Source organism: Lithobates pipiens, unplaced genomic scaffold (assembly GCF_037356315.1).
Source record: "Lithobates pipiens isolate NorthernLeopardFrog02 unplaced genomic scaffold, aLitPip1_a1.2 Scaffold_18, whole genome shotgun sequence".
NCBI classification, from domain to species: Eukaryota; Metazoa; Chordata; class Amphibia; order Anura; family Ranidae; genus Lithobates; species Lithobates pipiens.
In genome coordinates, this window is record NW_027507758.1 from 124,608,416 (window position 1) to 124,631,250 (window position 22,835).

Genomic DNA, 22,835 nt, shown 5'->3' on the forward strand with positions numbered 1-22,835 from the left:
AGACCGCAAAGCCACGGCCTAAATTAGTGGAGGGCCGCCGCAAGGGTCACACACTCCCAGGCCCAACCATCCAGCAGGTGCCACAGTGTACCCCCCTCCCCCATGGTGTCAACCCTGGAGGGGGGGGGGGGGGCTGGGTGTGGACAGAGTGTCCGAATCCCCTAGGCCAGAGACCTGGGCCTCACCTGAGGAAGGGGGGGCGGAGGAGAACCCCAGAGGGACCGACCAGTACCCGTGCCCCACACCACTCCAGGGAAGGAGAGGAGGGGGCCCTTTACTCACCGATCCAGAGAAGCACATAGGTAACGCTCCCAGACAGATCCTCCTTCCCACCGAAGTGGGGTGGAGAAACACTGCGATACAGGCCGAGACCCGGGCGTATGCAACCTCGCGAGAAATTCAACTTGTAGGGCCAGCCCCCATCCAGGCTATGTCACAGCAAACCTAGGGCGTAGCTGCAGTCTGCACAATCCGTTCGCTGGCCAGACTGGGGGGGGGGGGGGGGGGGGGACTACTGTATCTAGATTATCCAGCCCGTCACCAAGTTTGGAAATTGATTGCAGATCTCAGGAAAAAGAGAAAAAAAAAAATTCGAAGATAAAAAAAAAAAAAGTTTAAAAAGCAAACAAAAAATTGCCAGGACCAGAGATCCCGACAGGGAAATAGGTCCTTACTCCTGACTAGGCAGGAAAAAACAAAACTGAAGGACTATAACAGAGAGGGGTGTGTATACCACCTAGGACTGCCCATAGGCGTAGCCAAGTCTTTTTTCTGCCTAGTGTCCTACTTCCTTAGGGGGAGATATAACCCTATGGTTCTGAATAACAGAGCGCTGTGTCTATTAATGAACGAACGAGAAAAATATTTTTCAACCTGGATTTGGGCCTTAACCATACAAGTTTTAAAAAAAATGTAAATAGGGGTAGTAAAGTCTGGGTGACAAAAAAAAAAAAAAAAAACATTCTCCTGCAAGTTAAGAGCATAATGTGATAGTCTGCATGGCATACCAGCACATTATGAAATACTTAAATTAAAATTAAGCCCTCCAGCAGCTCTATGTCACCGCTGCAGAGGCTTTCACCTGGTCTTGCTTCCAGGTTGGTGGGCTGTGGCCAATTGAATGGCCATGCCACGATGACGTTCCCTCCCAGTCATGGGTGCCGGAGTCCTGTCCGTGGCACGCCACTCTGAAGGAATGGCACGGGTATGCCATTCCTTCAGAGCGAATGCGCCAGTGATGTCATTAGCTACAGCTCACAGGAATATCTTCTAAACAGTGTAAGTTTTATTATAAGCTTTCCTGCAGGTAAAAAATCACATTAAGGTTTTGACTACCACTTTAATGAACTGATAAAATGTGTAGTTCATATACACTACAGATCTACTAAAATAGCATTTTTATTTTATTTTTTTTAAATAAACCTACATTGTGATCCAGTGGGTGTCATAACTGCTCCCGAACTGCTGAAAGGTGCCAAATAATTTAGGTAAAAGTCTTAGAGACACAACAACAGACCTAAAAATGACAAAAAGGAGAAAAAAATAATTTACTGGTGGATTCGTAGCTCACATATCTATGTATGAAGTATTAAGATATGCAGGACAGACATAACTCAAATTGTTACGCTACTTAAAAGGTCAATTAAAACAGCCAGCCAGTTCAATGAAAACTGAATTTTATTATTAGCTGAGCACCAGTTTCATAAATGGTTTTGGGGACCCTGTGTATTTGATCAGTTGAGTTTCTAGCATTGCGTACCCAGACAATTATAGGTAGTCTCAGTCACTTTACATTCTGGAGGACTAAAAAATCAAGACGAAGAATACATTATGAGAGGAGGCAGGCTCAAGAACTCAGCAGTGAGGATTTTGCAGCCGGAGTCACTGGGACTTAAGCACAGCCAGTATAGGACTCTCCCAGCAATCACCCATTACTAAAATATCAGTTGTGGCAGGATGACCATTAAAACATACTTCTGGACCCAAGACCAAAACTATTGCAGCTTACCAGTCCTTGGATGTAGTAGCTACATTTGTTTGTTTTTTTTCTTTCAGGTTTTTGCCTTGAATTTTCACCTGGTGATGTGGCTAGTAAACAAACTCCCTATCCTTGTATGAAGGCACTTACTCACGTACTGCATCTACGGTCTGCTTAGAACATATTAAGCGGGACATAGATGGGTAAAATTTTGAATGCAAAAACTGTTCGTAAAAGTCTTAGGAAAATTTGTACAAAAATTCTCAGAACATTCGAATGTCGTCGAAAGATTTTCTGTACTTTTAACATTTGATATCAGAATGAATGACTTTAATTTCTACCAGTGTGGTTTTCAGTCGTTTTAGGAAAAAATGTCCACCCTGCTCCTTCAAATTTTCTTGTCATTGGGGTTAAAAACTAATATGGATATGACCCACTAATGATTAGTGGCGGGTAATGAGTGGTGATTAGACAGAGACTGAGGCAGGATGGTAAATCCCCAGACGTCATCCTATGACAAAACACGCATCGGGTGGCTAGGACATGCTGATGTGATCACGTTGGAATCCTGAGGGAACGGGCGATCGCTTGCCAGCCGGCATATATGTAGTTTTCTTGTGTTTTGTAAGTGCTTTTATCCATATTTATTAAAATAATTTACCAGGTTTACACTGTGTTCCTGACCTGCTGCCTTTTGAAATAACATACGTGAATTACCATACGGGATCTTCAATTGGGACCCTATCGGGTTGTGTTTTGATTGCAAGCTGGTTGATGTTTGCCTCTGGTAAGCATGCATTCTTTATGGTGGTCAACACATATTGGTGACGGAAGATTGCATGAATCTATCACAACCACTTATTTTATCACTTGGACTTATATTTGATTTATTGCATTTATTATCGCTCATGATATAACCTTTATTTGTACACTGTTGGTGGTATTTCACATTTGATTGATTGTACATTAATTTACTTATTATTTACATCTGATTTAATAATAGGGGTGTCACGGTCAGAGCAGCTAACTTTCTTTATAGGACGGTAAATCCGTCCTTGAAAAAGATGATCCAAACAATCTCACAGAGCCAACAGCACATCTGCCAGGAGTCTATCATGTCAGAGTACAACATCTGCATCTACTCCAAGAACAAGCCTTAGGAGACCAGGCAAGCTATGAGGCAATGCAAACCGCTCTGCAGTAAATTAGGTAAGTACCTGGGGTCTTGGAGAGCATGTTATGCCCAAATGTCATATCCAGGCTGGTGCCACAATGCCCAGTGCAGCAGGGTCAGGTAGCGGCACTCTAAAGGCCAATCTGAGGATAGGCCATGTTGGACAGTTGCAACTCAGAGACCAGCAATGTTGAGAACTTTGATTCAAGATAAAAAAATGTATTACTCCCACACCAAATTTCTTAAGGTATGGACCCCATTTCAGCATGCTGGTGGTAGGATGGAATAATCTTGAGCTGTCCTGCAACTTTTATACATGCCCCTGTTCAATCCTCCTGCAGGCATCGACTTAAACCAAGGTTAAAGTAGAACTAAAAAGGCAAGATTTCTTTTTTGATTTGAGTTTGTGATTAGAATGCCTGTCAGGTTTTCATTGCTGTGTCCCAGTTAGGTAGATTCACTCTCTCGGTCGTGTTTACCATAATCACCGAAAGTGAAAGAAAAAAACCAAACCCTAAATTTGAGGTAGTCCCCAGAACAGGAATGGAGGGGAAATCTTCCAATAAGACATGTCATGGTTATGCAACTTACCTGTCTCCATGTGTTCATCTCTAGAGACCAGCCGACTCTCACCTGACTGCTTTTATAATCCCTCCTCTAGCATGGCTCCACCCTAGCTCCTATCAGAGAACTCTATATTAACTTTTGCACTGCAGGCCAACCCTGCTGATCAACCTTTGTGTGTTTGGCTTCCTGTTACCTGCCTGCCATGTGCTCTACATTTGTTTCTGTTACCGACCTTGGCGTGTTCTCAACTATTCTTTACTGCTCGTGACTCTGACCTTTTGGCGTGTCCCCGACTATCCATGTTTGCCTGCGACCTTGAACCTTTGGCGTGAACTCTGTTGTCCTTTTCTGCTTGTGGCCCTGACCTTGGCTTATTCCCTTACTATCCCTATCCTCCTGTTGCCTACTGTGGGCGTGAGCTGGGGGACCCTGGGGGTCACGACCTGGAGCCAGTTGCAGCCCAGTCCATCCTCACCACTAGAGGCTCTGGTGAACACCTGCTGGCTCTTAGACTCCGCGCCCTAGGGAATGTTACGCTCTAACCCCCGGTGGGATCCGTCTTGGTGTTCCAGAGGCCCTGCCTTCCTTACCACCTTGACTCCCATCCGCAGCAGTCAGCCATAGGGTCCACTACCTTGCAGTGCACTCCTAAAGGTGTACATCTTTCACCTAGCCTCAAAGAAAATGAAATCAAAGGTCAAGCATTTTACTTAAAATCAGAGTAGCATAAGTTTATGTTGTAGATACATTGTACAACTTATTCCACAGAGATCAATTATGCCTTTATTTTCGCGTTTAAATTTAGGGTAACCTCCATGAATGTGAAATATTTACGTTTCACCTACCTGTTATTAGCAAGGTTTTCCAAGCAGCCTTCAATGAAACGCATTCTAATCTGCCTGTCCGTAAACCAGCAAACCAAGGAACAAAGAAGCTTTTCTGCTTCATTAATTAAACCCTCAGACAGGTGAACCTACAGAATACAAAGAGATGCTGGTTACATGCCATGTTTGAGCGTTCAGGGCTCCCTGACTGCTTCTATCACATGAACTCACAGCATCCTCATCTTGAACAAGATCCCAAAGGAGAGTATTTCCCTTCTTGCAAACATTGTCCAAGTTGATGTCCATCACCGCATTACTGTTGTACTGGTGTTTATGCACAGAGGGGCCTGAACAACCAATAGGAGAAAAAATAAAATAAAAATATGTTGTCAGAAAATACCAAATTAAAAAGAAAAAAAAAAAAAAAAAATCTATACAAACAGCACAGCATTACTACATTTTACTTTAAAATTGGAGAATGTTGTGTACAGTTACTTTCCCTGCAAAACTGCAGCAGGCATTATGAAAAATAGTTTATTACCTGAGGATTTTTAAACATATTAATAGGAAACTAAAGTTAATATAAGGGAAGCACATTAAAGATGGTGCAGCAGTTTACATTTTTTTTATATATATATATATATATATATATATATATATATATATATATATATAAAAAATATATAAAAATTTGAGCCTTTCAAAAGATGTATACCAACTAAAGCACATATCTAGCCCTGTATATACTCAATGCCACCCCATTTTATATTTTATCATAAAATTAAGAGCATTATATAGTGTCTGTGTGCTCTAAAATTGATTATAGATATTTGGTTGCACAAATACCATGCAACATTTAAAAAAAAAAAAAAAAAAAAAAAAATATTTTCTCAAATCCAGCACTGTGCATGGCTGCATCTCTTCTCGCAGGGATTTGGGCTACTGCCTTCTGTGAATTAGAGATGGGCTCATGCCTTTAGGATCCTAGTCCCAACCCACCTGCCAGGTTCTAGCCAGGAAGCCAACACTGCTAATCATAGGCAACGAGACATTTCCCCGATCTGTGCAGCTGCGGACCAGGAAAGGTCTCGCTGCCTGCGATTAGCGGTGTGCCGTGTCGGCTTCCTAGCGGGATTGGGCAGGTGGGTTGGGACTAGGATCTCAAAACACGCCTGAGCACATCTCTACAGTCAATCAAATGCTGTAATGAAGAAAGGGGGGGGGGCAGGGCCAAGCCCCACTGTGCGTGTCTGTGGAGCACAGCTCCACAGATACACACAGCTGGGAAACAAGCACTCATGTGCCCCAAAAGCAAGCGGCTTGCTAGGGGGAACACAGAAGGGGAAGAGCCAGGAGGTGCACCGAATGGAAATTTTGGTACTGAAAATGTAGGATGCACTTTGCGAAAAACCAAAATTGAAAATGACAGTTTAAAAAAAAACAAAAATTATATATATATATATATATATATATATATATATATATATATATATATATATATATATATATATTCACATGACCCATGAAAAACCCAAATCAACACAAAATTGCGCGTTTTAGGTACCACGATCAGCAAAGTGCCAAAAACATTTCCACCCGATCTGTTTCAACTGCCGAAATTTCAGTGCATCTCTAGCCAAGATTGCTGACAAGGGAATTCAAGAAGAGAAGGTTTGGGGATATACAATGTTTATTTAAAAAAAAAAAAATTCAATTGCGTTTAGTGACCCTTTAAACTTGCATAAAACTGTAAATAACAAATTTAACTAGCAGTTCCCTATACTACACCACTCGCACAGGAATTTGGTGGAGGGGGACTGGAAACCAATCAGGGGTGCTTCATGCAAGTGTGTGACAATCAGCATGCAGATAGGAGGTGAGAGAAGAACAAGCAAAGGTATAACCCTTATCAGTTTGTTGCTGCTCCTTCACTGTCCAGTCAGAAGGCTGCCAATGGAGGAGGGGAGAACACTTTCTCAACCACCTGATTGTGATGTGTGATTGGGCTGTGAAAAGCTAAGGAAAAGTTGGATAGAAATACATATCTTTCGGCACATAAAACAGCTACCATACATGTATTTCATCTCTGTATTTAGCAGCTTTTCTGCTTTAAACATTGCATGCATGTGTAATGATACAATATAAACACTACACTAGTGATGCAGTACAGAACTCTTACCTTGACTCAGATGCTCATGGTAAATAGAAGCCAAATTGGGTAGGTGCTGCTGAAGGTGTGAGGTCAGCTCAGCATGGGAATTAATCTGTACAAGTTCTTCCTCACAACCAGACTCCTCACCATCAAAGTCTGCCATGTTTTTCTCAGACTTTGCACTTACTTGTGAGCTACTACAACTCACATCATCCGCACTCAACATGTCATCTACCATGTGCCTGGAAAAAATGAGAGAGGGCATAATGATTACTTGATAAGGTCATTTGGGCAGCTCTAACAGTAATAACAATGCTCTGTTCAAGCAAGCCAATAAGTACATAACCAAGTAGAAGGCTTCATTCACATGGGTGTATGGAACCCTACATATTTACAGAAGGCCATGTTTATCCACCCAAGGAGCACAGGTGCTTTGCACAGCTACATGCCACTACGCAAATCAAAAACAGAGTGGATTTTCACTTGCACCCCTTAGTATATATCCATGCTGGACCGATGCCCAACATTCAGGGATACATTTAAAAGGAACACCTTTGGAACAAGCTAGGTGTTCCACCTGTAGTTCGGATGGCACATGCAATATATTCCAACTCCTGTCTCCTCTCCTCCTGCTCCCCTCCTCCCTGTGGCAACAGGATCATTTTCCCGCATGAGCTATCCGAATTTAAAAACAGGCTCTGCTCCCAAACGGCCAAGTCATTTATTCACAGAGTTCTGTGAATGAATGAACTACATCTATTGGCTTGAATCCTGAATTGGCTGCAAAGGCACTAGTGAGTGCTCTCCTAGTCGTCGCCGTCACTATACTGCATCAGGTCGGCTCAAACCGCCGGTGTACGTCACTCTGTGCAAGGAGGCTAGCAGGCACACATCGCAGGAGCGTGCCCAGTGATTGCGGTGTACAGAGCAGAATATGGAAATTTAAACCCCAATTTAAGTCCCAGTTCTGCCCAGTGACATGTCAGAGATCTTCTGTTACCAGTCATTGGGAACAGCGATCCGTGTCATGTGCTAGGTAGCCCATCCCCCTACAGTTAGAACACACCCAGGAAACAGTTCAACCCCTTCCTTGCCAATGATATTTAGTAATCAGTGGCTATTTTTTAGCTCTGATAAGTATAAATGTCATTGGTCCCAAAAAAGCATCAAATCTGTTTTTTTTTTTTTTTAGGGGCAATCCTGCTAAAAATTGCAGATTGCAGCTATGACTATATATTATATACTTGTATAAAAGTACCATAAATCTATTCCCCATTTTGTAGCCACTATAACTTTTGCGCAAACCAATCAATATAGGCTTATTGTGATTTTTTTTTTTTTTAACAAAGTAGAAGAATACATATTGGCCTAAACTAATAAAATATATATTTTTTTGGCGGTGGGGGGGGGGGGGGGGGGGGGATATGTATTATAGAAAAAAAAAAGTAAAAAAGGTTTTTTTTTTTTTTTTTTTTTTTTTTAAATTGTTGTTGGTCTTCTTTTGTTTATAGTGCAAAAAATAAAAGCTGCAGAGGCGATCAAAAGGTGATGGGTACAAACGTCGCATATGTCAGGTAAAGCGGCACAGTGCCGTATCACAAAAAGGACTGGTCATTAAGGGGGCAAATCCTTCTGGGGCTGTAGTGGTTAAAACAGTATCTTGCTAGAAAATTACTTATAGCCCCCATAATATACAGATAGATTTTTTTTTTTTTTTTTTTTTACAGAGACCCCAGGGAATAAAATGGCGATCAGCCGTCGGCTGAGAAAAACAATACCGGGGTTATGGCTGATCTCAGCCATAATTCTGGTAAATCACTTGCAAACTGCAACGTATATCTATGTATTGTTTAAAGATCTGAACAGCTGTCCACCTACCATTGATTTTAATAGCCTGGCTATATGGACCACCTGTACCTCTTTGAGAAGTAAATACAGCTCTCTTAATGGGTATATGGGTCTATATGTCTATTTGAATGAATCCTGAAAGTCTGAACTGGCCCCATTTATTACAATGCTTGTGAAAGAACTGAGAGAAATGTTCTGTTAAATGATCACAAAATTCAGCATTATAATCTTTGCAAGCTTAATTTGAAAAATCACATTTTTTTCAGGAGAGATTTGTGTATGCCTGTCTTGGTAATATGTTTGAAACTATCAAAGCAAAAGTTAGATAAAAAAATAAAATAAATAATAATGCAGTTAACGATAAATCTGCCTGTCAATCCAATATAATTGTCATAATAAAACAGATACTTATGTAAACAGTAACCAATAACCATAACTAAGATACAAATTAAATTGCAAATTATGTGCCTCAAAGATCTGCCTGATTTGGATTGCACAGAAAGAAGTTTTAATTATTAGAAAAATCATAGAACTACATACCCTTCATGGTGGTGGTGGTGATGGTGGTGATGGTGGTGGTGGTGATGGTGATGCTGAGGACCAATAAACCGTCTGCAGTTGAACAGCTCATTCCCGATAGCCTCTCCCAAGAAGTCTCCACTACGGGTGATGCAGGTGTCGTGCGAGCTTTGCATGTGGCCACCACTCATCTCCCCAGTCATGTCGTGCTCAGGCTCTTCGGAATGGGAGCAGGCATCCAAGATTCGAATGCGGCTATCACCTGGTTGAACAGACTCTGAATTAAAAACCAGGTCCTTGCATGTGCCATTGCTTGTTGCACCTATATCCGCTGTCCCCTGGGGATCCCCCAAACAAATACCCGCTTGAGACTCCAATTTTCTCTTCTGTAGGTCAACTGCTCTGCTGCTTTTTGAAGGGTTGTGAGAATGCTCCTCCTCTTCCTCCTCCTCTTCCTCCTCCTCTTTTAAGGCTTCCATATCTGCTATGTCCTCTGAGTGAACCTCGCTGCCCGGGCTGCCTGCAGACTGACTGGCATGACTGGAATTGACCTCATTGCTTGAGCCATCACTGTGCCCACTGCTACTCCCTGGTCCACTGCTGGCATCTTCACCACTGTTTGCGGTTTCATCTGAACTCCCTTGCATAGATTCCTGAATAGATAAGAAACAAATGTGTCAGGAACTGTGCCAAAAACGGGAGACATTTCAGAATGTGGCCTTAGGTGGCTCTGGGGACCCTACAAGGGTAGGGTGGGAAGTTCTAATAGGGAAAACTCCTAGGTCATTGATGGCTAACCTTGGCAACCCTGATGTTTTGGAACTACATTGCCCATTATGTGCCACTATACTGCAGAGTGCCAGAGCATCATGGGAAATGTAGTTCCAAAACATCTGGGGTGCCAAGGTTCGCCATCATTGTCCTAGGTAATACCAAGAATGGTGATGTAGAAAGCTTACTTCAGACTTTTAGTAACCCCAGAAGCACTTCAAATACAAGAATGACTATATTATAAATACACAAACACAATCAGAATATCATAAATCTATGATACATTTGTTTTGTTAACTGGCTAGCAGGGTAACATTTTATTGTAAGAGTAAATTTTCCTTTAACCACTTGACCACTGGGCACTTAAACCCCCTTCTTAACCAGACCAATTTTCAGCTTTCGGTGCTCTCACATTTTGAATGACAATTACTCAGTCATAAAACACTGTACCCATATGAAATTTTTGTCCTTTTTCTCACACAAATAGAGCGTTCTTTTGGTGGTATTTAATCACCGTTGGGTTTATTTTTTGCGCTATAAAAGAAAAAAAAAAGACTGAAAATTCTGTAAAAAAAAAAAAAAAAAAAAAAAAAAGATTTTTTTCTTAGTTTCTGTTATAAAATTAAGCAAATTAGTAATTTTTCATACAATTTGGCCAAAATGTATACTGCTACATATCTTTGGGAAAAAGAAGTACAAATTGGTGGATATTATTTGGTCTTTGTGAAAGTTAAGAGAGTCCACAAGCTATGGTGACAATATCTGAAAATTGATCACAATTGAAGGCCTATCTCATTTCTTGAGACCCTAACATCCCAGAAAAGTACAAATACCCCCCAAATGACCCCTTTTTGGAAAGAAGACATTCCAAGGTATTTAGAAAAAGGCATACCTTTTTTGAAGTTGTCATTTTTTCCCACAATACTTTGCAAAAATCAAGATTTTTTTCACATAATTGTCATATTAGCAGATTATTTTTCACAAAGCATATGCATACCACCATTACACCCCAAAACACATTCTGCTATACCTCACAAGTATGGCGCTACCACATGTGTGAGACTTTTACACAGCGTGGCCAACATGCAGGGAGCACCCAGGCCAACTCTGACACTTCTCTCCATGTAAAAATAATCATTTGCTAGAAAACTACATAGAAACCCAAAACATTATATATATTTTATAGCAAAGACCCTAGAGAATACAATGGAGGTGGTTGCAACTTTATCTCTCACAGTATTTGCGTAGCAATTTTTCGAACTCATTTTTTTTTTTGGGGGGGGGGGGGGGGGACATTTTGCGCTTAAAAAAAAAAAAAATAAATTATCATGGCTTCGATCATAGCGGTGAGTCTGTAGAAGCACCGGAAGGCGGCAGGAGGGACGTCTCCTCTCGCCTCCCGTAAGAACGATCAACCGGTGGAACAGCCGATATTATCATTCTTATGGTGTAGGGCAGGAATGTCCAAACTTTTTACAAAGAGGGCCAGATTTGATGAAGTGAACATGCACGAGGGCCGACCATTTTGCCTGACATTCTTTGAACCATTAAAATTCGCTCTAAGTGTGTTCGTCTGAGCACTAATACACTTCCCCACAAGAATTCTCTTGCCTTTGTGGCTGCGTGTGGTGAATGTTTGAACTCAAGTGTATTATTTGGATACAGCATATTTATTGGCGTATAACACGCACCATCACTTCAGGGAAGCTTCAGGGAAAAAAAAACTTACAATTTTAAATAAAGAACTGTGAAGCAAAATAAGGGTCAGTGTCCATCTGCAGACCCACCATTGCTAGGAATGCAGTGCCCACCATTGCCAGGGTTGCACCCACCATTGCCAGGGATGCACTCACCATTACCAGGAATGCTGCCACCATTGCCAGGAATGCACCCACCATTGCCAGGAATGCACCCACCATTGCCGGGAATGCTGCCAACATTGCCGGGAATGCTGCCAACATTGCCGGGAATGCTGCCAACATTGCCGGGAATGCTGCCAACATTGCCGGGAATGCTGCCAACATTGCCGGGAATGCTGCCAACATTGCCGGGAATGCTGCCAACATTGCCGGGAATGCTGCCAACATTGCCGGGAATGCTGCCAACATTGCCGGGAATGCTCCCACCATTGCCAGGGATTCACCCGCCATTGCCAGGAATGCAGCCACCATTGCCAGGAATGCAGCCACCATTGCCAGGAATGCAGCCACCATTGCCAGGAATGCAGCCACCATTGCCAGGAATGCAGCCACCATTGCCAGGGATTCACCCGCCATTGCCAGGAATGCAGCCACCATTGCCAGGAATGCAACCACCATTGCCAGGAATGCAACCACCATTGCCAGGGATTCAGCCACCATTGCCAGGAATGCAGCCACCATTGCCAGGAATGCAGCCACCATTGCCAGGAATGCAGCCACCATTGCCAGGGATTCAGCCACCATTGCCAGGGATTCAGCCACCATTGCCAGGAATGCAGCCACCATTGCCAGGAATGCAGCCACCATTGCCAGGAATGCTGCCAACATTGCCGGGAATTCACTCGCCATTGCCGGGAATTCACTCGCCATTGCCGGGAATGCTGCCACCATTGCCAGGAATTCACTCGCCATTGCCGGGAACGCTGCCACCATTGCCGGGAATGCACCCACCATTGCCGGGAATTCACTCACCATTGCCGGGAATTCACTCACCATTGCCGGGAATTCACTCACCATTGCCGGGAATTCACTCACCATTGCCGGGAATTCACTCACCATTGCCGGGAATTCACTCACCATTGCCGGGAATGCAGCCACCATTACCGGGAATGCAGCCACCATTACCAGGAATGCTGCCACCATTGCCAGGAATGCTGCCACCATTGCCAGGAATGCTGCCACCATTGCCAGGAATGCTGCCACCATTGCCAGGGATTCACCCACCATTGCCGGGAATTTCACCCACCATTGCCAGGAATGCTGCCACCATTGCCGGGAATTTCACCCACCATTGCCAGGAATGCAGCCACCATTGCCAGGGATTCACCCACCATTGCCAGGGATTCACCCGCCATTGCCAGGAATGCAGCCACCATTGCCAGGAATGCAGCCACCATTGCCAGGAATGCTGCCACCATTGCCAGGAATGCAACCACCAGCTGCCGTGTAAACAGGAAATTCTCCTCCTGTGTGCACGGCACTCGTCCCGCCTCCTCCCTCCGAGGCAGTCGGACTATATATCTTTTGTGGCCCCGGCGCTAGGAGATCGCCGGGGGCCACAAAAGATATATATGTTTAAATAATCAGGCGGGCCGTTCAAAACCGGACCGCGATTGGCCCGCGGGCCGGACTTTGGACATGCCTGGTGTAGGGAATCGCCAGCTGAAAAAGAGGATATCTGAATGATGTCGGCAGCTACAGGCTATCCCCGCACAAAGTCAAGGACGTCATATGACGGCCGGCGGGCAGGAAGTGGTTAAAACGTATTTAACACAAAGTTGTTCATTTATACAATATTTCTAACATACAGCATCTACATACCAAAAATGACACCCCAAAATAGATTCTCCTACTCCTGAGTATGGCGATACCACATGTGAGACTTCCACAGCCTGGCCACATACAGAGGCAGAGTAGGGCAGAGCACGGCTGGGTACGGAAGAGTACGGAAGAGTACGGAAGAGTACGGAAGAGTACGGAAGAGTATGGAGGGATGGCTGAGCATGTATGTGACTGCAATTGTCACAGAGCAGTGCTGTGGGCACTACACATCCAGCCCACAGCACTGATGCCATCCGCTCTCTCCCCCTCTACCCTCACACTTTACAGATCGGTACGCAGAGGGGAGGGAGGAACCGGCGTCATTTGATGGAGCGATCACTTGGTAAATGGCTGTTACATGTCACGGATGTTCCCGGGTGCGCGGGAGCAAGATTCTGTGAGGACGTCCACCCAGAATAAGCAGACCGCGCTGTAGCAGTCTTTTGGCTTTGCCCCGGTCAGCATGTGGTTAATACGAAGGGGGTATGTTTAGGATTTGCTTCAAAAAAAACACAGGCCACTATTGGGCACAGGATGCTAAAATATACAGTGCCTTGCAAAAGTATTCAACCCCCCCTTGTCATTTTTTCGCGTTTTGTTGCCTCACAACCTGGAATTAACATGGATTGTTTGAGGATTTGCATAATTTACAGAACATGCCCACAACTTGGAAGAATTTTTTTTTTTATTGTGAAGCAAACAATAAATAGGACAAAATAACAGAAAAAGTCAAAGTGCATAACTATTCACCCCACTAAAGTCAATACTTTGTAGAGCCACCTTTTGCAGCTATTCCAAGTCGCTTTGCATAAGTCTCTATGAGTTTGCCACATCTTACCACTGGGATTTCTGCCCATTCCTCCTTGTAAAACTGCTCCAGCTCCTTCAAGTTGGATGGTTTGCGTTTGTGAACAGCAATCATTAAGTCTGACCACAGATTTTCTATTGGATGGAGGTCTGGGCTTTGACTACCATAAACCATTCAAGTGTTGCTTTAGCAGCATGTTTGGGGTCATTGTCCTGCTGGAAGGTGAACCTCCGTCATAGCCTCAAATCTCACACAGAGTGGTACAGGTTTTGCTCAAGATTATCCCTGTATTTAGCACCAGCCATCGTTCCCTCAACTCTGACCAGTTTCCCAGTCCCAACTGCTGAACAAGAAATATCCCCACAGCATGCTGCTGCCACCACCATGTTTCCCTGTGGGGATTGTGTTCTTTGGGTGAGGTGATGGGTTGCACCAGACATAGCGTTTTCTTTGATGGCCAAAAGTTGAATTTAAGTCTCATGAGACCAGAGTACCTGCTGCCATACATTTTGGGAGTCTCCCACATGCCTTTTAAAAAGGTGTATATGTAATGACAGATCATGTGACACTTAGATTACACACAGGTGGACATCATTTCACTAGTTATGTGACTTCTGAAGGTAATTGGTTGCATCAGAGCTTTTTATGGGCTTCATAACAAAGGGGGAGAATACATACACACATGCCAATTATCCGTTTTTTTTTTTATTTCTAAAAAATAGTTTTATAGATTTTTTCTAATTTTACTTCTCCAACTTAGACTATTGTGTTCTGATCCATCATACATAATTCAGATAAAACATTGAACTAAAGGCTGTAATGAAACAAAATAGGTAAAAAGCCAAGGGGGTGAATGCTTTTGAAAGGCCTGATACCAAACTCTAGTATACTAGCAGTTAAAAGGAAACCTGCATATTTAAATCATGGAAAATTCTCCCTCCAGTCTATTTTTATAAAAACAAAAAACACTTTCAATTCCGAAGCAGAAGCTGCTGTACACAGCCTAGCAACTCTGCAATTAGGTTTCCATAGAAACCGGAGCGATGAGACGTCCTCAAGTACCTGTGCACTGTAACCCTATAGGCAGGAATTCTGGAATTGGATTTCTGTCAACCTTTAAGTTGATGGCAAAGGCAGAAAATCACAGCCTCTGCTGCTGCAAGACACGTGCCAAGTTGAAGAGGATGTCTCAGCCCTCAGATTTGTATGGAAACCCAGTTTCCGACGTGTGAGATGTGGTAAAGTGTTTCTGTGTCAGAAGGGGCATATTTTTACTCAGAGATACAGAAGGCAAAACAAAACAAGGAACGTTTGACCTACAGTTCAATCACTGCTTTTGGCGATATAGGCGATGAAGCATACCATAGCGCAGTCCTGGAAAACGCCACTTCTTCGCTGCAAAGAGGTTAAAAACTAGGCTCATGGCATGCCCATTAACGAAAGATTGACGGCAATCCTCTAGGACAAGTATGACAAATTCCAATGGACTTGGCAACCCTGGATAGACTAGTTCCCACCTTCTCAAATGACCTCCCGATTTATAGAACTGTGTGGTTTTAAGTGGTTCCGTCTAAAACCCCTGGGGTCCCCAATTCCCTCCTTTCCTCTTCCTTTCTTGTCTCCATGTGCTCTCTCCCCATTTTTTTGAGCTCCAGTAGGCTCTGGCTGAACAGTAAAGGCCATGGCAATTTTTTTTTTTTGCGCCAGGCCTCCTACTCCTATCCGCCATCTAGACTACAGAGGCGTTAGGGCACCAGAGCTATGGAGTGCATGATATTGTTTCGACTGCCCAGATGGTAACCCTGCGAAATCAGTCCACATTGTTGGACTGTATGTAAAGTCCAGGGTTCGGATATCATAGTGAGCATATCTCCAAAAGGGTCTTAAGGGTCTGGAATTTATAGCAATGGACCATGACCCTAGAACTGTATAGCACCCTGCGGCTAAATACGAGTTGCACCAAGTACCAAGGTAAGCACCCATGTAAGATCCAGTGCCTGAAGCAACATTAACTGTCCACGCAGTGTGATGAGAGGCATGGGTTCAGCTCCCAAGGTTAACCGAGGTAGTGCCGATTCAGCTGCACTGCTTCTATTTGTGGTATTAGAAGGCAGTGAGGAGTTGATTGAAAAAATTTAATATCAGTGATAAATAAAATAAAAGTATACAAATGGTTAAAGTGGTTGTAAATCCTTACATAAACCCCCCTTCGAAGTGACTAGCCGCAAGAGATAGAGAAATACAAAGATGAAACAAATCCTCCTATACAAGTTGCACCTGTTTATCTGCCGCCATTTGCTCTGTAGCTCAATATAAAAAAAAACACACACACATATCAAATTATTTTTTCCTCTCAGCGCAGAGTACAGTGCTCCCTAATATTGGACAGGCAATTGAAGGCAAGAGACACACCCCCAAAAATACACACAGCTAAGGCTATAAATCACCTGCTGTGGGCTGGAGGGAGGTGGGCTGCCTCTGGGAAGGCTGTTAGGTCAAGAGAAAATGGTAAGAAATTACTCATGCAGATAAAAGAGAGCAGAGAGGAGCCATACTTGGCACTTTGGATTCAGGTTAGTAGACACTATAGTGGGATATGATTTCCACACTTTTCATATCTGATGTTTTCAACTACTTTTAATCCAAGAATGATTTAAGCCAAGAATGAGAGGTCCATTACAATAAGACACTAAAAATTTTAAAAGTAAAATAAAGGATTTACAGATTGGATAGCATAATAGGGGAGACACCCAGAAAGGCATGTCTTTGAAAGCTTTGCCAGTGCCCAATCACCTGAAGGTACAAGCCTATAACCCAGTGTCTATGAATACTTTGCCTGTGATTAGAATATAGGATTTTTGTCCTCACTATAAAATACCCTTTCTTGGAGCCCATTGAGGGATGTAGAAAGTCTCTCACCTTTGGGTTACACTGCCCGGACACAAACAAAAGAAAATACTACCAGCATTTCTCAGTTTTGTAGCAAAGTAGTACCAAAACCATGAACAAACAGAGAGGGGTGGGACCTGTGGACCCTCAATGGACTCCAAATGAAGAATTTTACAGAGAGTACAAAAATCCTATTGTCTTTCTCATCCGCTGAGGGACACAATTCTTCACCTTTAAGATGTCTAAATGCAAGCCAACTGAAGAACGGACAACACTGCAAACAACTGCAACATGAAGAATTGCTAAAGTGTTGTCTGAAGGAAGGTACACCCGAAACTGGTACCAAATGAGGCCACAACTTCCTCTAAAAAAAAAGTCCAGATGGTAGCCTAGCGTAGGGAAACTAATGTCTGATAACAAATGTTCAAGAAACCATTATATAGCCAGTATAGTATTCTTGAAGACTATGGAAGTCAAAAATAACTCCGATGTGCTGTCACAAATTAACTTTAGATGAAGATTCAAATATGTAAATTAAATCATAAATAAGTGACAAGCTGCTGTAAACACCAGTATGTGTTTCCACATATAAATCACAATGGTAAGTAATGCAAATAGTGCTTGCACTGTTGACCTACAAGTCAGCAAACTGCGTATAATAAGCAATATTGCCAAATAATAATGCAAAATATTTAGTGTTCAGACTCTTAATATAACAAACATTCATAAGTGCCACTAAAATTATCAAAAAGTCCCAAAATTGGTATAAAGTTGCCCGTGGATTACTTCTCATACATACCAGTGCTACCAATACCACAGATTGCTCACTCACTTTAGGAGATGGACCGATACACAACATACAGGTAATAACTTGTTTGTTTGAATAAATGTTCCCTCCACCTCTCCTCAGTACACTAGGCTCCTGTATGCTGTGCCACTGGTCTCTTTAAATAAATGGTAACCAATACTCAAAAAAAAAAAAAAAACACCACATCGATCCATAATGCAATATATTTACTAAAAGATAAAAATTATCAAAAAGCGCACTCACATTGAAGAGGGATTTCACTGTAAAAAAAAAAATTAAAAGCCAGCAGCTACAAATACTGCAGCTGCTGACTTTTAATAAATGGACACTCACCTGTCCCAGGATCCAGCGATGTCGGCAGCCGCTCAGCTGCTGCCATTCTAGGTGAGGGAATCAGGAAGTGAAGCATTGCGGCTTCACTTCCCGGTTTCCTACTGTGCTTTGTGCGAGTCACACAGCGCAATAGGAATGGTCCGCGCTGTCTCTGGGACCCGTGTGTGTTCCAGCAGACAGCACGCCATGACAGGAAGAGGCATAGACTCCCGTGAGAGTCTATGCCTGGAAGTGGGTGCAAATACCTGTCTTAGACAGGTATCTGCACCCCCCTCCCCCCTGAAAGGTGTCAAATGTGACACCGGATGAGGGGAGGGTTCTGATGAGAAGTTGTTCCACTTTAGGGTGGAACCCCGCTTTAAGTCTTGTAGTCCTTTACAACACACACACACACACACAGTGTAAACAACGCTACTTCCAGTCCTGGACCAGAAATTATGTCACCCGGCTTCCATCCAACGTGTTGCATCACTGTCCCACGTGATTTCCTATTCCTCCCTATCCATGAGGACGAGACGTGGGAGAGCGATGCAACTTTTTGTTGGGACTTTTTGATATTTTTGTGGAAATTATGAATGTATACATTATATCAAGTGTCTGAACACTAAAGAAGCCACTGCACTATGGGCGTATTGCTCATTGTACAAAGTTATTTTACGTACATGTTAGCAGTGCAGCACAATTATAGTTGTATAAAACTGTGAATGAGAATGGTATTTCCTCCAAGGAGCCAAAGTGGTTCCTTAGAACGGGAACCAAAATTTTGATCTCATCGAGTCACCAGAGATAAACTGGGTAAGACACAGACGGCTCTGCGATTGAAGAAAAGCAAAGCGGAAGGAAAGACATCCATCCTCCTTGAAATATGAGGCATGTTAGCAGGAGGGATTATCCTGGACTGACAATTTGCTAGTGTCTAATTCTCCTGAAGGCAGCAGTATACCCTGAAGGTGAAAGACTTCCTTATGTGACCCAATGCCAGGGCAGCCTAGATCAAATGGTCTATGGCTACCAGGAACAATGTGGGTGTGTACCATGTTTTTGAAGTCTTCAGAGTGTATTATTTTCAACCAGACAGAACCAGTCTGGTAAAATAAAGAGTGTGTAGCAGAGAATCACCTTCACTATGCATCACTACTAAGCAGAATGCTGAGCTAGCATATGTAGTGATCAAGAATGGCTGACATTATGTGCAAATATAATAGCGAAATGGAAACTGATATGAAAGTCCATTCAAATGTAAATAAAAGCAATATTAAAATGATCTAGTACCTCTGTATCTGAGAGTCGCTGTTGTACATGCTTAGATCGGTTTAACATTTGTTCATCCATTTCTATGTCACTTCCGCCACTGTGGTGAGTGTCACTGTTGTCGCTGCTCTGAGGGCTACCTGCTGGTGAACCTAAAAACATTTTTGTCAAGGTTCATTATTTTATTTGTAGATATCTGAACGTTACTCAACTGATACAATCATGCATATAATATCATTATCTACGGACTAAAAGCTTGCAAAAATAAAGAAAGAAATTGGGGCAGTTTCTATGGACTCACCTTTCTTGTTGCCCATTGGTAGATTAGTATTCAGTAATGATGCAAAGGAGCTCTGTTTAGAAAGCTGGGCCTTGGCTGCTAGTGCATTGTTCCACAGGGCTTTAATCAACATTGAAGCCAAATACAAGGTCTATAAAAAGAAACAACTTCCTTTTAGCACAATACTAGTGGCTCATGATCAAAAAACACTTAAGCACTGCCCAAACTACACGGAGGATTCCAGTTCTATGCATGCCAAAGACCTGAACTAGTATTAAAAAGGAAGCAATTCACTAGGCAATCTAACTAAGCCTTTTCAATTGCATTTGAAAATGCAATTGGAACACAGAACAAAAAGATAGACAGACAGTCCCTCTCCATACTCCAGCCTTGAATTACAAAAAGGCTGTGGGTCCAATACTTTACACAGGAAGACCGCAAGCAAGGAGAAACTTTCAGAGTACAGAGGAAAACAGGTTGAACCATGGTCTAGAAAGCACTGCCTGACACCAGTGTAAACCAAGAAGGCCAAGGTAAAAAATTTTAACAGAAGCTAAAACTGATATAATAAAGCAGAGGGGCTGTTCACTTAGGCCCCATTCATACCGGTGTGATTTTCTGCTTGAGGCCCGGTTCACACAGGTATGACATATGTGTCATACCGATTTGTTTCGGTCTGACTTTGGAAAAGGTTCATGCACCACTTTGGTCTGAGTTTAGCTAATTGAATATAATTGAAGTCGTATCCAACTTGGATCACCATCTTAACTATCCAACTTGTAACATCCAACATGGATTACAGCAGCAGGAAAAGGAATTTATGTCACGCCGGGATTGTTTTGATTGGTTAAACCATCCCAAAATCAGATCCTGTTCATTAAAGTCGGATGGAAGTCTGATTGATGATGGCCCGAAGTAGCAGGGCAAAGCTGGATCGACAGTCGTACCAGTGTGAACCAGACCTCAAGTTTGTAGCTCTAAAACTCTCAACAAGCCAATCCCATTCATTTCAATGGCCCCTGTTCACATCTAAATATTCTTTCGTCTGAAGCAAAAATGCCGGAAGCTCAAAAAAGTACATGAGCTTTTTTGGTAGTGTACAAAGCTCTTTTGGCCCCATAATAAAAATGCCTGACTTGAGCGTTTGCTGCTCAAATAGCAGCTCTACGACCCTAATTTCCTCTCCCTCTCCTCCCCCTAGTGTTCTCTATTGGCTAAATGAAAACCCCTGAAGCTTTAAAACGCTTGTAAAAAGCGTTTAAAAAAAAAATGCTCAAAACACGCCAGTAAAGCAATACACTCAGGTGTGAATAGAGCCTTAACAAATCACTTGGAAAACTATTATAAATTGGGTATTCAATGTGGACAAAAGTTTTACCCTATCATATACTAGAAAAGTAACCGTATTGATTGAGTAAAATGAACACTGCTTCATCTCGTCTAGTAAAATTTGCTTCCTCTAGCTCTAAACAAAAAAAAAAACTGCAAAAGATACAAAGTCACAACATCAGGGGTTCCAACCATCCCCCAATTTATCCAAATCTTAAAAGGAAAAAAAAAATAATTTAGTTTATATGCCTTAACGTTCATGCCACGTAAACAGAATAAATAGTATTCTATATGCATTTTCTCTCCAATACTTCCAGAACGAAATACGTTTTAAAATCTCTTTAGGCAATGCACAGTGATCTGAGAATACTTGGTCATATTAGTTGATGGGCAAATGCTTGTTACCCTTGTCCAATGTTCTTTTAAAACAGACCCCAAATCTTTTTATTAATGTAAACAAAAAAATAAATAAAACCACAAACAAGTTTAAAAGTGAAGATTAAAAGCTGAATTACAAAAATCAAACCAAAATAACCATTTCAGTGAAACTTGCGCTTTAAAAAAATAAATGAAATTGACCCATACTCATAACTGGCGTAGTCACATTTTTCCCCAAGATTTCTGGACTCCTATATCCCCAGGGACTGCAGCAAAAAAATTCACCAGAAATGCCCAATTTCACTAGACGTGCCCAACTAAATCAGCAATTACAAGTGTCATAGGATCTAAAAGAAACAATGTTTTGGAGGAGTTGGCCTCCATGGGCATAAGCCAGGACCCGCTTGGGAATAAAACCCGCTTTCCATCTCCACTTACCTGTTCTGTATGTGCACTGGGATGTAGGCCTGATACTAAATTTAGAAGATGTCTCAGAGGCACAGGATCCAAGTTTTTAATCAGTGAGGGAAACAGATCATGGATATAGCGACTACAATGTTTTAACTGTAATACGGGAAAGACAGTGTCAGCATTTTAAGACAGGCAGATGATAGAATATTTCAAATATGCATAAAACACATGTACATCTTTTAATATTCTATAAAATAAAACTTTTTTTTTTACTTAGTGTAAAATTTTATAAAGTCCATCGATGGATAGCGGAATGTAGTAATTCTTGGACCATGTGGGTTATACTGCTGCCTACAGGAGGTTTTGACTCTGGCAAACAAAAACATTAAGGCCCCTTTCACACTAAAAATAGCACCTGCAAAGCGCTGCTCAGTGCACTCCAATGTGAAAGCCCTGAGGGCTTTCACACTGGAGCGGTGCGCTTGCAGGACGGTCAAAAAAGTCCTGCAAGCCGCATCTTTGGAGCACTGTAGGAGCGGTGTATTTACCGCTCCTAAAGCGCCCCTTCCCATTGAACACAAGGGGGCATCGCTCCAAACCCGCCTGTAAAGCGATGCCAAAACGATGGTATAGCGCTGCTTTACCGCCAGCGCGCTGAGCGCCCCAGTGCGAAAGTAGCCTAAGCCAGCCCCTGTATAACCCCACCTCCAACAGTCAAGCCACAGTTTTGTGAGAAAGCAGGTTACAAGGTCTAAAAATGCAGGGGCAAGACCTGTGCCCCTCAATGAACTTTGGGAAGATGATTTTATGGCAAGTATAAAAAGTTGCCTTTCCTATGTTGAAGTACAGTACAGGACACCGACTGAATATTCATAGACCCTAGGTTATAGGCCACTACTTTCAATTGGCTGGACACTGGCAACAGCTTTACTGGGAGGAGATATATATATATATATATATATATATATATATATATATATATATATATATATAT

At 42.5% G+C, this 22,835-nt stretch overlaps 1 protein-coding gene across 5 annotated transcripts in view; it reads right to left on the minus strand.

Annotated features, from left to right (window-relative positions):
• Nucleotides 1–22,835, minus strand: part of USP34 (ubiquitin specific peptidase 34) — a 305,275-nt gene that overhangs the window by 200,649 nt on the left and 81,791 nt on the right. For 4 of the 5 annotated variants that reach the window (XM_077486073.1, XM_077486072.1, XM_077486074.1 and 1 more), the window contains exons 11-18: nucleotides 21,869–21,994; nucleotides 19,745–19,874; nucleotides 19,465–19,595; nucleotides 9,084–9,715; nucleotides 6,723–6,937; nucleotides 4,775–4,890; nucleotides 4,565–4,692; nucleotides 1,427–1,516 (exon numbers count right to left, since the gene is read on the minus strand). In XM_077486073.1, coding sequence (XP_077342199.1) covers nucleotides 1,427–1,516; nucleotides 4,565–4,692; nucleotides 4,775–4,890; nucleotides 6,723–6,937; nucleotides 9,084–9,715; nucleotides 19,465–19,595; nucleotides 19,745–19,874; nucleotides 21,869–21,994 — 1,568 coding nt within the window. The remainder of the gene's footprint in view (nucleotides 1–1,426; nucleotides 1,517–4,564; nucleotides 4,693–4,774; nucleotides 4,891–6,722; nucleotides 6,938–9,083; nucleotides 9,716–19,464; nucleotides 19,596–19,744; nucleotides 19,875–21,868; nucleotides 21,995–22,835) is intronic. The other variant, XM_077486075.1, reaches the window with a different exon arrangement.